The sequence below is a fragment of the Accipiter gentilis genome, chromosome 3 (assembly GCF_929443795.1).
Source record: "Accipiter gentilis chromosome 3, bAccGen1.1, whole genome shotgun sequence".
NCBI classification, from domain to species: domain Eukaryota; kingdom Metazoa; phylum Chordata; class Aves; order Accipitriformes; family Accipitridae; genus Astur; species Astur gentilis.
Genome location: NC_064882.1, coordinates 38,212,773 through 38,225,708, shown reverse-complemented (window position 1 = coordinate 38,225,708; position 12,936 = coordinate 38,212,773). Strand labels below are relative to the sequence as shown.

Below are 12,936 nucleotides of genomic sequence, written 5' to 3'. Positions count from 1 at the left end.
CAATAGAAAATGCATTTCTGATTGGTTTATTGAATTAAAATGTTGGGATAAAAAGAAAAATAATGACTACACAATTTAAAGTGGTCTATAATTTTGGTTTCAAGTTGGTATAAAGTCAAATGACATGTATGCTTACACTACGCATTGGGCTTTTATACATTGGGTTTATACATGCTGGGAAAAGGGCTGGGGGGGGATGAAGTCATTTGTCATGTTCTGCAGGGAGCAATTTGTTAACCGCGGACTGATGCAGCAAAGCCAGGCCAATATCCATCCGTGTAACGGGTTAACTCTTGAGGTTTTTTTCATTTGAAGATCTGGAAAAGCAAAATATGAATAATGAAAAATGGCAGAATGAGGTTTGCATCACTCAGAGCTTTTGAGAACGAACACAGATCTTAACTTTCTTAAATAAGTGAAATGCGTTTATACTGTAGTAATATTTAGCTGTGAAGTAAATATCAAATCAGTTTGCAACCCAGGAATCATTACTGATTCTAGTTGCGTTACTCATCAAGAGAAAGTGTCTCTATTTTTGAATAAGCCTGCTAGTTCTGGCAAATTTCCCACTTTAAAAATCAGGGGTTTCTGGAATCTGAAGACTAATTCTGAAATGCACTTACTTCGTGTCTCTGCATATAATGGTGGTAGTACCCATCTGTGGAAGAAATAATTATTGTGTGGTGTAATTGACTTGAAGGGATGCATTCATTTTTGAAAGTGTTAAAATACTGATTTAATCTCTTTGGTTTGGTTTGTTGGTTTTTGGTTTTTGGGTTTTTTTTAATTGCATGGTATAGTCTAGGTACTTTGAATGTTGTCCAGTTTTTCCCAGGGGTTAGGCACGTTCATTACCCAAGTGAAAAATAGCTGTCATGGGGAGAGGCAGTCTTTCAAACCTTTAGTCCCCTCAAGAGCTGTGAATATCAAGCCAGAGGCCTTGCACTACATTATTTATTCATCGATATTCCAGTGGGGCCCATGAAGTTGTTCATTGTGATTGTTGCCTCTGCTACAATGTAGGCAGGCATTTAGTCTTAGTAGAAATTGGCTCTTTCAGGGAGTATCATTTCATCCTCAGATAGGACAATTTGCAGCAATCCAGACTGAAGGTGCACAGACTGTAGATTTGATTCCATCAAAGTGTTCTTCCTTCTGTTATTAAAAAAATTCCCTCTTTTTTTATTTTTTTTTTTTTTTTGCATTTAGGATGAGAAATATTCTTAAAGTGAAATTGCAATTACAGTCAATGGATTTATTGCCTACTAAGTAAGATGCTATTTTTTTTTAAGTAGACGTATAGACTGGATCCAGTAACTCAGTCAAATAAAGAGTTTATTCAGAACTCCCTTTTAATAGGTATATAATGTCATTTGTTAAGGTAGAGAACCAGCTAAGGAAAATAAAAGCATTGTGAACTCTCTGGAATTATACTTTAATAATATGGCTATGGAAGATCAAGGGTGAATTTAGACTATATAAACAGTTACTTAACTTCTTCTGAAGACAACACTTTTTATCTGAAATAGATGGGCAGTCGTATCCTCAAAATAAATTTGCTCCCTTTCATATTGGAAAGAATTCTTTCAGAAATAGGATAGTTAGTGCTAGGATGTTTTTGCTTTGAAAGATAAATTATGCAGAAATAAAATGCAGGGTGGACTCTTAAAGCCTGGGGCTGGCTATTGTTTCCAAAGACAAAAAAAAAATTCCCAACTGCGCTTTTTTTATTATTCACAGAGAGGATGCAGTACAGTACAACCAAGGAATAGAGATCAGATATTATCAGTGCTATTTCTGTGACTTTCACTTTGTGGCTGCTAAACTTTTCTGTTATAAGGGGAATGAATTCCAAGTGCAATAAACTTTGTGATAGTTAAGGAGATTAAAAATGATCATGTGTATATCATAAAAAATTTTAAAACCCCCACCTTTATTTTTGTAATAAATTCTATAATATTTTACATAATTAATGTTTTATATAATCCCTTAATTCCTGTGGCATATTTTAGAGACAATCCAGCAGTGTTTCCTATGTAAATCAAGATAACCACATAAATGAAGACATAAATGAAATAAAACTTTAAGAAAAGGAAGGGGTTATGACTTAAAAGATGTAAAAATAATGTAAATAATTGTTTTTAACAATGGCTGTTGTACTGCAGTTAATTGCATCCTTACTCATTCTGAGTAAATTTGTAGAAGATAATTGGATTCTGGATCAATATAAAGAAGTACTTGTGGGGATCCAGTAATACTAAGGCCAGAATCTGTTAATCCTCTTTTAATCAGAGCATGATTAAATGGGAGAATTACATGGAGTACATGACTGAGATCAATAATAAACAAAGGAGAGGGAGGGTTATGTTAAGAGTGGACAAGCGGGAAGCAAGGACAGCCTTGCAGGATGATTATTTGAAATGTAAGCTTATTTCAATCAAACAGCAAGACACACATTTTAGAAAGAATTACTAATTTTATCAGTGAATAGATAAAATGTTAGAACAATTACAACTGCTTTTTCAACCAAACGCACACAGGCTAAAACCAGATCTATGCAAACAAACACATGACTGACTTACATTTGGATGATGAAATGGACTTAGTTGAATTATTACTTGAAATGTAACTGGTAGCTCTGCTAAACCGCTTTTTAGAATTTCTGAACTGGAAAATAACATAATGACTGGTAGATTAAATTAAAAGTGATTCAAGTACTTCAATCCACTATTTCTCAACATATTTCTCTCTGCAATAATTAAACCTGCTGTTACTGACTGCTGACGGAAAAGCAAAAAGAATGTTAACAATAAAGATCAAACCGAGGGCTGAATACTTGTAGACTGTTGCGGAGATGTTTTGTCACGTCTACTGCTTGGAAGGTATTAAAAAATTATTCCAATTTTAGTAGTGGGGAATCAGAAAGTTTAAGCAAATTATTATTGTTATTGAGGGCATGCATGTCAGTCTGGATCCAAATTCAGAACTTTTCATTTTATTTATTCTCGGATTGTTCCTGGCTTTTAAATGACGTTGTGTGCGGTTCCCTTCAGCAGCTGTTGTAGCCGTGTATGTAAGAGGTTACTGCCCTCAGCAAACAGTTTGCAGTGTTTCCTTTTTTGATTATATATGCCATTGGTGAGCAGTAGTGGTCGTACCAGCTCCCTCTTTTAGCTAATATTCAGAAGTTGTCTTTCTGAATAATGTTCTGTGCTTTGTTCTTCTTGCGAATGCTTTTGAGATGAGCGTAATGAAAGAATTTCTATCATCTGCCCTGTCTTTCTAAACTTAACGTGGCAAATGTATTCCAGAAATTCCCAGGACAAAAGTAAATAGACTGGTAATGCAGAGTATTGCTGCTTTGCAGAATAATCCATTTCCTAGCTTGATGCCTTCATTGTTACTGAGCCTGATTTCAAGGCACTGAGCATATGCTGCAGTTGGTGTTTCATCAGGCAAGTGAAATACAGCATATAAAGTCAAATTTCCTTTGAAAAGATTTAGCATAAACTGGAGGTAGGAATCTTTTATTAAACCCTTTTTCTCCTCAGTGTTGTATCAGTTAAGAGGTAAAAGGAAGGAAACTGTTAAAGGAAATTTAACCTGCAGATTTCTAAATCTTATATGTAAAGTATCCTTTTCCCTCTGGAAGCATAATTCACTTTATAAACTTTAAAAAAAAAAAAGGCTTGCAGTACTAACGTCAGCCAGTGTGGAAGTCATTTATCCACCACTTAAAAGAATCCACATCTGAGAGGGCTAAATTTTGAAGTACCGTTTCCCAACAGTTTAGGACAGGAAGGGAGAAGTATCTTTCCCAGAGTGAAACTGTCTAATTACATGTATCTTAAGGAAAAGAGTTATTTGTACCAAAGTACTTCCAGGACATCAGAGTGAACACCCACTGCAGAAGTGACCATAGCAAAACTCCTTTTTTAAGTCTCATGTAAAAAAATGCTCTCTCAAGCAGGTTGTTACTACCCTCGGACAGGCTGGTGTATGGAATCAGAGATGAGAACAGTATCTGCCCAATCTCCTGCATTAAAGAACACACCAGAGTGTTATTAATTTGGAGTCTAAAAATGACTGATTACATTTGGGGGGTGGTATTTGCCAGTAAATAACCAATTCCAGGAATTGTTCCTGAAAACTTTGGTGATTTATTTTCACAAGAGTTATAAGTATTATGAAACACTTCAAACAGATTCTTATCTGCTGTAAGTCAGCACAAAATCATTAAACTGGAGCTCAATTCTTTTTAACTGAATATCCGATCCTCTCTGACGTCAGAAGCTGAATGCCTGGAATCAACAGTATAGAAGTCAGCAGAGTATTCTTGTTATCTTTCAGTAGAGCCATCTAAATAGAAAGTGGTTTTGACAAGAACAGTAGGATTTTAGCAAAGGTAGAATGCTAAGTGAAACGCTGAATCTACATGGAAGAGGTGTCTGTCTACATGGAAGTGGAGCTGGGAAAATTCTAGAATAGAATTTAACATTCTGCCTTATGTGAAATCCACAAAGTATTGACTTTCAAATACAGAGCTCTTCTCTTACAGTGAAAGTTAATAAACATCTACTTGCTTTTATAAAAAAAAAAAAGGATAAATATGGTGTGAATGGAACTATATCGAGTATTGATAACTTAAAACTATAGGTGCTGAATTTCAGATCAGATCTAAATTATGCTTTAAGAAGTGAATCATAACTAAAATTTGGCACATTGAAAATAAATGGATCTAATAATTATGGTATAGAAACAGTATCATTGCAAGATGTTGGGGGTGGACCTTTAAATCCCAAGCATCTGCATGAGAGTTATGGTTGTTTGATCTTACCATCTACATTTAACAGTTAATGCTGTTCCCGAAATTTCCAGGTTTTTTGCGACCTCGTCTTTGCCTGGAATTTGGCCAAATGCTCCTTTGGTCCTAAACTACTTGAAAGACTATGTCCCCTGTTATCTTGCTTAGATCTTACTTGGAGTTGGAGGTATATTTTATACAGAAGAAGAAAAATTCGCTTTGTCTTCCTCTGTGAAGAAACTTTTCCATCCATAATCATAATGTTAAATTCAGAGAGTTTGAGAATAATACACAAAATCAAAATATCAGAAAAAGAAAAATATTGGTAAAGGAAGTCAGGAGATCAGCCAGAACAGTGCCTGACCTTTTGAGAAATGCAGCCGGGTACACTTAGCCTTGTAAGCAGTCATTGAGCTGCAAGTCTGTAAAATAGCAGATCTCCAGTCTAAAGACAGAAGACAACATGCATCATCCCATCTTTAAACCAGCTGGAACATATTAACAGGATCTGATGCACAAGAAAATTCCCTTAGAGCTGCATGGAATACTTAGCAGGGGAGGAGAAGATTACCAATAGGCATGATTATGCTATTCCAGTCTGTTTGGAAATTAATCTCTGCAACTACTGCTCTAAGCACTGGCTTCCTTTTGCTTCTGAAGTTAGGTAGGACAGTTGGCAGATTAGATTCGGGAAAATGTAATATCGTTCCTGACATGCTTTATGCAAGGCGAAGCAGTCCACAGAGATATCCATGGAAGTTTTCATCACTTCAGTGCGAGAACATGTGAAGAGAAATTTTATCTGTGAAAGCCCTCTGCACCTTAGATGGTGCCCTGCATGGCTAAGTTTGCTCAGATATTTGTTACTCGAGAATATGGGAAGGAGACCAGTGCAGAAGTGTTGTAGGCATCACTTAAGCCTCATTGTTAAAGCTCCACTGAGTACATGCAAATCTTGAGTCTATTTTAAAACTTGCAGGATATGTTTGTACACAAGTTGCTTTTGGGAATCTCTCCTATTTTTTTATGCTAAATAGCCTTGCTTCATAAATGCTTTGTTTTAAAAATGAGAAAAAAAGCACATATTAAAATATTTTTTCAGTGTAGTGCTACTCTTGAAATCATCTTCCTGTTTGGGGTAGATGAGCCAGGATATTTTCTACCCTGCCAGGGAAAGAGAAATCATCTTCCTTAGTAATAATCTCTCAGTAATCCCATATTCTTTAGAACCAGTATTTTAGGTAAGACTTTCTGCGTTACTGTCCTGCCTCTAGTAGTAATTTATTAGATGCTTCAGAGGGATTGCTCCTGAAAAGGGCATTAATGGAAAAAACTGCCCATGATACAGATTTATTCCTCTTCAGATGGGCTTATGTCTTGTGAAGCCCGAGAGCTAACATTGACCTTATTTTTGCTTTGTTCCTATTAGACAACTTGAAAGCCCAGTTGCTTCACATGGTGACTCAGTGACACCGAAACTCCAAGACTTAATGGCATTTCTTATATTTAGCTGTAGAAAGAATTAGCAACCAAATAAATAGAGGAATACTTACACCTTCCATAGCATTTCTCAGTAGGAGTTTCCAGCTCTTTCACCTGTTGTACCCTGTTTAATGCAGGGTGTATCTTTTGACTGTGGAAAGTCTTTCAGCTTAATTCAAGTCAACAGAGCTATTAGACCTTACACCAACATCAAAGCTGTTTCTTTACATTACATTTAGTAGAAGGATGCATTCTCAATAGTAGGACGACTGGATGACTCATGCTCGGTCAATGCAAACTATTAATTAGTATGGCTTTTTAGAAATTAGTATCTCTTTTAAACCAACTTGAAAGGAGAATCGGAGATCTTCCTCAAAGGGCATAAAATAGTAGATTAAAAGCATCAAGAGTACAATTCAGGACATCCATATTAAGATAAACATTTTAGAACAGAGCAATAGCATTTTACACTACAACCATGCAAACAGCAGTTAAAATTAAGTCAGTGTTCGGCTGCAGTAGGAAGATGTAAACACGAAGCATAATATAGCCCCATTAAATGTTAGCTGTAATTTAGTAGGCTGCAGTCATGCTGGGCTAGCAGGGCTGAGAAAGCTTTCTGCCTTCTCTCTGCTATTGCTCAGCTGATTTGTTTGGAGGTTGATCTAATTCCTCTGGATGTGAAAAAAGGCAAGCATTACTGATGTGGAATATCCACATTATTAATGTGGGGCTGCACTTTAGCTAAAGTACTAAAATGATATTGCACGACTTAGAATTTTAACTTATTTTCATTAAATAGGAAGTTTTAACCCTTGAGAAGACCCTGGAGTGATTTGATTGAAACAGTATGAAATAGCTTTTTTGTCTTTTTCATTTGCATTTTTCCCCTTCTCCATATCAAAAAGTTCTTGACTGCGATGATTATACTGAAATTTATTTTTCTTGCAAAAAACTGTACACATCACTTTGTAGAACAAACACAAATAAAAGATTTCAAAGCCAGCTATGGGATTTAACCACACAAATCTCATGGGATTTGTGTGGCTAAATATGCTAGTCAGACACTTGGTGTGTACTGTGGCAAATGTTTAAAAATGTTTTAGGTGAGGCATGTTGGATAAGATGGTATCTTTGAAAAAGCCAGCTGGTATACATGGAAAAAAGAAATCAATTATGAAACGGAAGCCCTTACTCGGGTCTGCCTTTGTGCCTTGAAAGTTTCTCTGGTTTTGCTTGGATATCAGTTGGTATAATAAAAGGAGTTCTCTCTCTCTGAAAATTTTGCCCCTTTTTATATCATTATGGTGGGGACACCTCAGCTACAGAAATCATGTTGATAACCATGGTGCAAATCATGAAATCAACTCATCCTTCTTCCTTCCCTTCTTGTTGCCTGTTGAAACAGGCAAACCAGCTTCATCTGCATTTACTTTAACAAGCGCCTAGCAGTTTGCAGTGTCACACCTAATGCAAAACTAGCTTTTTGGGGAGGTCAAGTTTTTAATCGAGGGTTAACTTGGGATAGTGACGACTTTGTATGAGTAGTTCTAGAGAATAGGCCCAAATCCTAACAATTGTGGCTTTAGAAGTGCTGTACCAAAAAGAAACTTAAAGATTAAAAAAATCACACATAACTCGGGTGTTTCTCGAAAGTTTAAAGCCCTTCAGCAGATTCTGTCTTTTCTTCTTGGCCTGTAAACTGTGGCCCAAAATCGTAGCCAAGTAAAAGTAATATCTCAGCAGGGATCCAGTACTGGAGGCCAGTTCAAGTCAAGGAACATCTTCTGTTCTTCCCCAGTGGAAGCCCTATACTCTCTTCCTTCACCTTTGGGTTTGCTGGTGTAAGAGTTTTTGTTCTAGAGGTGTACAGATTTATACTAAGTAGCTATTTTTAATGGAGTCTTTTTAAAAACTCTAAAAAAATGCTAAATTAAGACAGATTAGCATTTTGCACTTATCTTTGAGATCTACTGTTTAGTTACCTACTTGATGCATTAATAAGTCTCCTTGATGGAGTGGAGGAGTAACCCAGCTGGCAATCTACTGTTAGGACCTCAGAGGAGGTTGCAGCATTGAAAACCGCTAAAACCAGAAGGTACATAACTCTCCTGTTTTGTGGTTTTTGTTTTTAATTCTTCTGTTAGGTGCAAACCACAGGAAGAAAAAGGATTCACAAGGGACTTCAGGAAACTCTTGTGAGCAGACCTCTCGCAAAGCGAAGACCAGCAGAAACTTTAATCCTCCCGATGCGAGAGAGAACCCCGGAACGGAGCTCCCTGTGAAGAGGATAATTGATGTGGACGGAGTCAAACTGGAAGATGCTGGCACTCGCTCCTGTGACGATTCTGAAGGGAACCTCAGCTTTGAAGGTTACATCTCTGAACTGAGATCTTGCCAAGGGAGGATGAGGACTGGAGTTTATAGGACATCAGACCTTCCATCTCTGATTACTGTCAAGAGTGAGAAGAATAAGGGCACTGAGAATCAGTATAAAGCTACTTTTGTTTAAATCTCTGTTTTTAATTAAGAGTTCTGGTATTTTTGCTTGGCATCAGCAGCAATGGAGATATGCCTTAGAGACATGTTTCTGCTGGTTATAAGCTGTTTTCCGTACCCAGTTGCCTTCAGCGAGCCTGCCAGACCATCTTTTCTGATATGAGTTAGAACCCATAGAATGAAAAAATAGTATTTCAACAAAAGTATTGAGCTATTTGTTTTTGTTCTCTTACCATTTCTATATCATTTTCCCTGGGATGATTCCATTGCACAGTGTAATTAAAATTATGATTTCCACCCCTACCCTTCTTGTCTTTATTAGAGACCAACTCACTTTAAATTCCCCCATCCAAACTTTTTATTTAAGATAATTTCACTTTAATCTTCTGATGTTTTTTTTTTCCTTGTCTGCAGGATTCCCTGTGTGTCGGTAGACTTTTGAAGTAGAAGTAGAATCAGTTACTGGTGTAAAAAGATTAAGATTATTTTCTTAATATCTTCCTATCTGTCTCATGACATTTAGGAAGAGGTTCAGATGGAATTCAGTCTTGTCTAATGCGTTGCCTGGATGGATATATGCAATAAGACTGTTGTTATACAAGCAGTAAGAAGCAAAAATACCCTGTGAATTTCCTGTGCTGGGAATACTAGCTGCTCTCATAGCCAACACAGGTGATGTTTCCATACCAGTAACGTATATACTAATTACTTAGTGGTGGGAGGGTCGTCTGGGTCCCTCCTCATCACTGCTCTTGGTGTCTTTTAGCTTTGGGGAAAGGCGGATTTTGTTACTGCTCTTTCGATAGGTGGTTAAGTGCCCCTCATTCTTCTTGTTGTTAATTCTAGTTTCAGTAAATCTTCTAGCCTTAAGTGGAGTTTTGAGAAGGAAAAGATACTTAAGACTATTGAACATGTTGCTTTTGCCACCCGCTCCTTTTCCTCCTTTCCCATTTCTTCAGAAGAGGTTATGAGTCTGGACATGCAAAAGAGTACACGAAGAAATGAGAGCGTTGGACCTCTGCTCATCAATGTGAAACAATATTGAGACCTCCTGGTGGTTCACTGCTTTGAAATTATTGTGAGACTTAAAAAGTCATGTTGCATAGCTCTTAGACTGTAGATCCGCACAGGGAGTAAGTCTAAAGCATCAGAGTAGTTATTGAATAACTTCTCTTTCTTTGCTCCTAAAGCATGCCAAAAATCATGAATTTTCTGAATAGCCAGGAATGCTGGAGTCAGTCACTCAGTTTCTTAAACTCAAATCTCTAAGATGAGAAAGAGGTACGGAGGATTTTATAACAGTAAAGTAAGATTCCTAAAGCTCAAGCATTATACATCAAACACTCCAGTGATATAAATGGACACAACACCCATTAGCTTTAATACTTTAATTCTTTTCTACTGATAAGTGATTTTGTTCTTGATATTGAGGAAAACCCTTGTTAACATAAGGCTCAGCTCAGTGTGTGACTGAATGAGGATATCTGCTATGAAAATAGTTGTTCTTTTAAAAACTTTCAAGATTAAAACTAATTCAAGAGCCATGCAAAAATCACAGTGGTGTAACCATACTAGAGACTTGGGGAAACACAGCAGGTGGAACTAGGAGTGAGTGAACAGGCTTGGAGACTGATGTAACTGGGTACCATGCTGTAATGGGCTGTGCTGTTAAAATACAACCATAGCACACTGCACGCAGTCTGACTTTACCTGTCCGGAGGATAAACGGGGAAAGCTTCTATACTGATCCATAGGATATGTTGGTTTGTGTTGTACTATGTATCAGCTGTGTGGGACACAACATAACAAAACAGTCATAGCCCAAACGTGTGAAAATATTTAAGTATCTATGTATTCTTAAAGTGTTTTTCTCATGGTTTTTTGGTGGGGTTTTTTTGGTAGTATTTTGCTAATAATTGCCCATGAAAGGATATTTCTTTGCACAGATAAATGGCCACAATTTTTTCTGTCTTCTGGAAAATTAATAGGTTTGTTCTAATCAAGACCAGCATTACACCGGTCAAGCTCAAGAGAGGGCTTTTTGACCTGTGATATGCTTTGCACTTTTTGTGTGTCTTGGAAGATAAAATCCGAACATCATACAGGTAAAAACTTGAAATTCAAATACAACCATTACAGTCTTTATTAATTTCTGATGAGCATTTTAGATGAAGCAAGGTTGCTTATCTTACATTGTGCAAGTGCACTTAAGTGACTTTCAGTGAGCAATACAGAATTCTTCAGCTGGAAAAAGAGACAGCTGGGGAGAGATATAATAAAGTCTGGAAAACCTTGAGTGCCATGGAAAGGGTCGATAGGGATTGACTATCACACTCTTTTCTAGTACAAGAATTAGGGGCCATCAGATGAAGCTAGTGGAAGCCAGGTTCAAATCAAAGAGCTGGTTCTTCACCTTCTCCTGTTTTCTTTCCATGAGCTGCTACACTCAGAATAAAAGCAAACAAACCCCCTGTTTTTAAATTCCGAGTGCAGCAAACTGTATTTGACTGTATCAAGGATTCAGAGGGAATTTGACAGCATGGGAGATTCAAGCTGTGTACAGGAAAATGAAGGATGTGAAAGAACGGAGTTTTCTTTAACACAGGGACAAATCTTGGCACAATGCCTGGAAATCCTGTAAACAATGGGACATGGGAAAAACCGTTCCTCCCCTCACTGCACTGTTATGCCAGTTATTGGCATACTGTATAGAAGAATGGCTTCTTAGCTAGAAGTCGTGGAAATTCATTCCTTAGACTTAGAAATAATTAATAATATTAGCTCTTCTATTCAATATCTGGCAGAATATAAAAGCTAAACCTGCTGGAATCAGTTGCCACAGATCATGGAGTTAATAAAAATGAATGCGGACAGCCTGTCTCTGGCTGATGTTTTTAAAGATTTTACTAAGGATGTTGTCCAGTTTTAATTACTGCATGACTTCAACATTATAATATGATTTTAAGTTGCCTCATTATACTGTGATTTCCACTACTAATGAAATCTACTTTCAATTAAAAAAGCAGCCCGACTGAAGTGCTGCTTGATAGCTTAATCCTTTATCTTGCCAGCCAGTTCCTAATCAGATTTTATGTGACTTTATTTCTCTTTTACTTTTCCCGGTTTTCCCCTGTTGAAACTCCACTTGTACAGAGAGTTACTCTTATGTGTCCTTAATCCCATGATGATAAATAAGGGGGGAATTCGGTCTCCCCATCCTCTTACATGGAAGAGGGAGGAGATCCACTGACCTGTATCAGTACTCAAACCTGAAACTGTAACAACTAGTAATATAATAAAACCAACCCCAACACTTAGAAAATCCTGCAGCATTCTAAATCTTATATAATATACCAGTTGTGTTATATTTCCCTTGTTGTCATGGTATCTGATTTTCAAATGGTAGTGGTTTCAGCCTCATAGGCTCCACAACAGTCACAGTTTTGTTGGGGTTTGTTTGTTTGTTTTAAAGGCTCTGTGAAGAATAGAAAATATATATACAAACAAAATTGCAAAGGGACTTCCCCCTTAGGATTACTGTAGCAGTGTGCCTTGTCAACAAATTTGTCATATAACACACATGCAAAATAAACCACTGCGCAATTTAGCTCTGGGGGACTGCATGACAAATAACCGATGTTTTTTGAAGGCACGTAAACAGGCTTTGCAAATAGACTTTGCCAGAGATTTACTGCTGTGTGGGAAGGAGCCAATACCTGGCTGCACCATGTCCTTTCTCATGCCCCTGAAAGTCTTCAGGGGACTATTTAATGTCTTTCAAGGACACTGGGTCCTTCATGCACTACTTCTCCTCCTGAAAGTTTTGGCCTCTTTTCTTGCCTTTCCTGTAGGGTGTCTTGCTTTATTTTTCCTTCTCTCCTAATGCTGGAATTTACTGTTCTCAACAGAAAACTATTAAAAGACATGGCTCAGCTGGTAGCCTCCTTATCTTCTTGTAGCAGAGATAATCAGGACTTATGAGCTTATTTAGATTTTTTGGAAGTAGCCTGATTTTTACCACAATACTGAAATCCTTGCCAGTAGCTGTTTCTCAGTAGTTGGTGCTACTGCTCGCCCCAGACCCCTCCAACACGGTATCAACAGTGAATGTTGTTGTGTAAGGTGGTCTCTCCTAAGGTACTTGGTACCTG

The 12,936-nt window shown here is 37.3% G+C and overlaps 1 protein-coding gene across 2 annotated transcripts in view; it reads left to right on the top strand.

Annotated features, from left to right (window-relative positions):
• The window catches only part of RGS12 (regulator of G protein signaling 12), an 89,951-nt gene extending 81,072 nt beyond the window's left edge, over positions 1-8,879 (top strand). For both annotated transcript variants that reach the window (XM_049797909.1, XM_049797910.1), the window contains exon 18: positions 8,434-8,879. In XM_049797909.1, coding sequence (XP_049653866.1) covers positions 8,434-8,798 — 365 coding nt within the window. In that variant the 3' untranslated portion in view covers positions 8,799-8,879. The remainder of the gene's footprint in view (positions 1-8,433) is intronic.
• Positions 8,880-12,936: the final 4,057 nt, after the last annotated feature.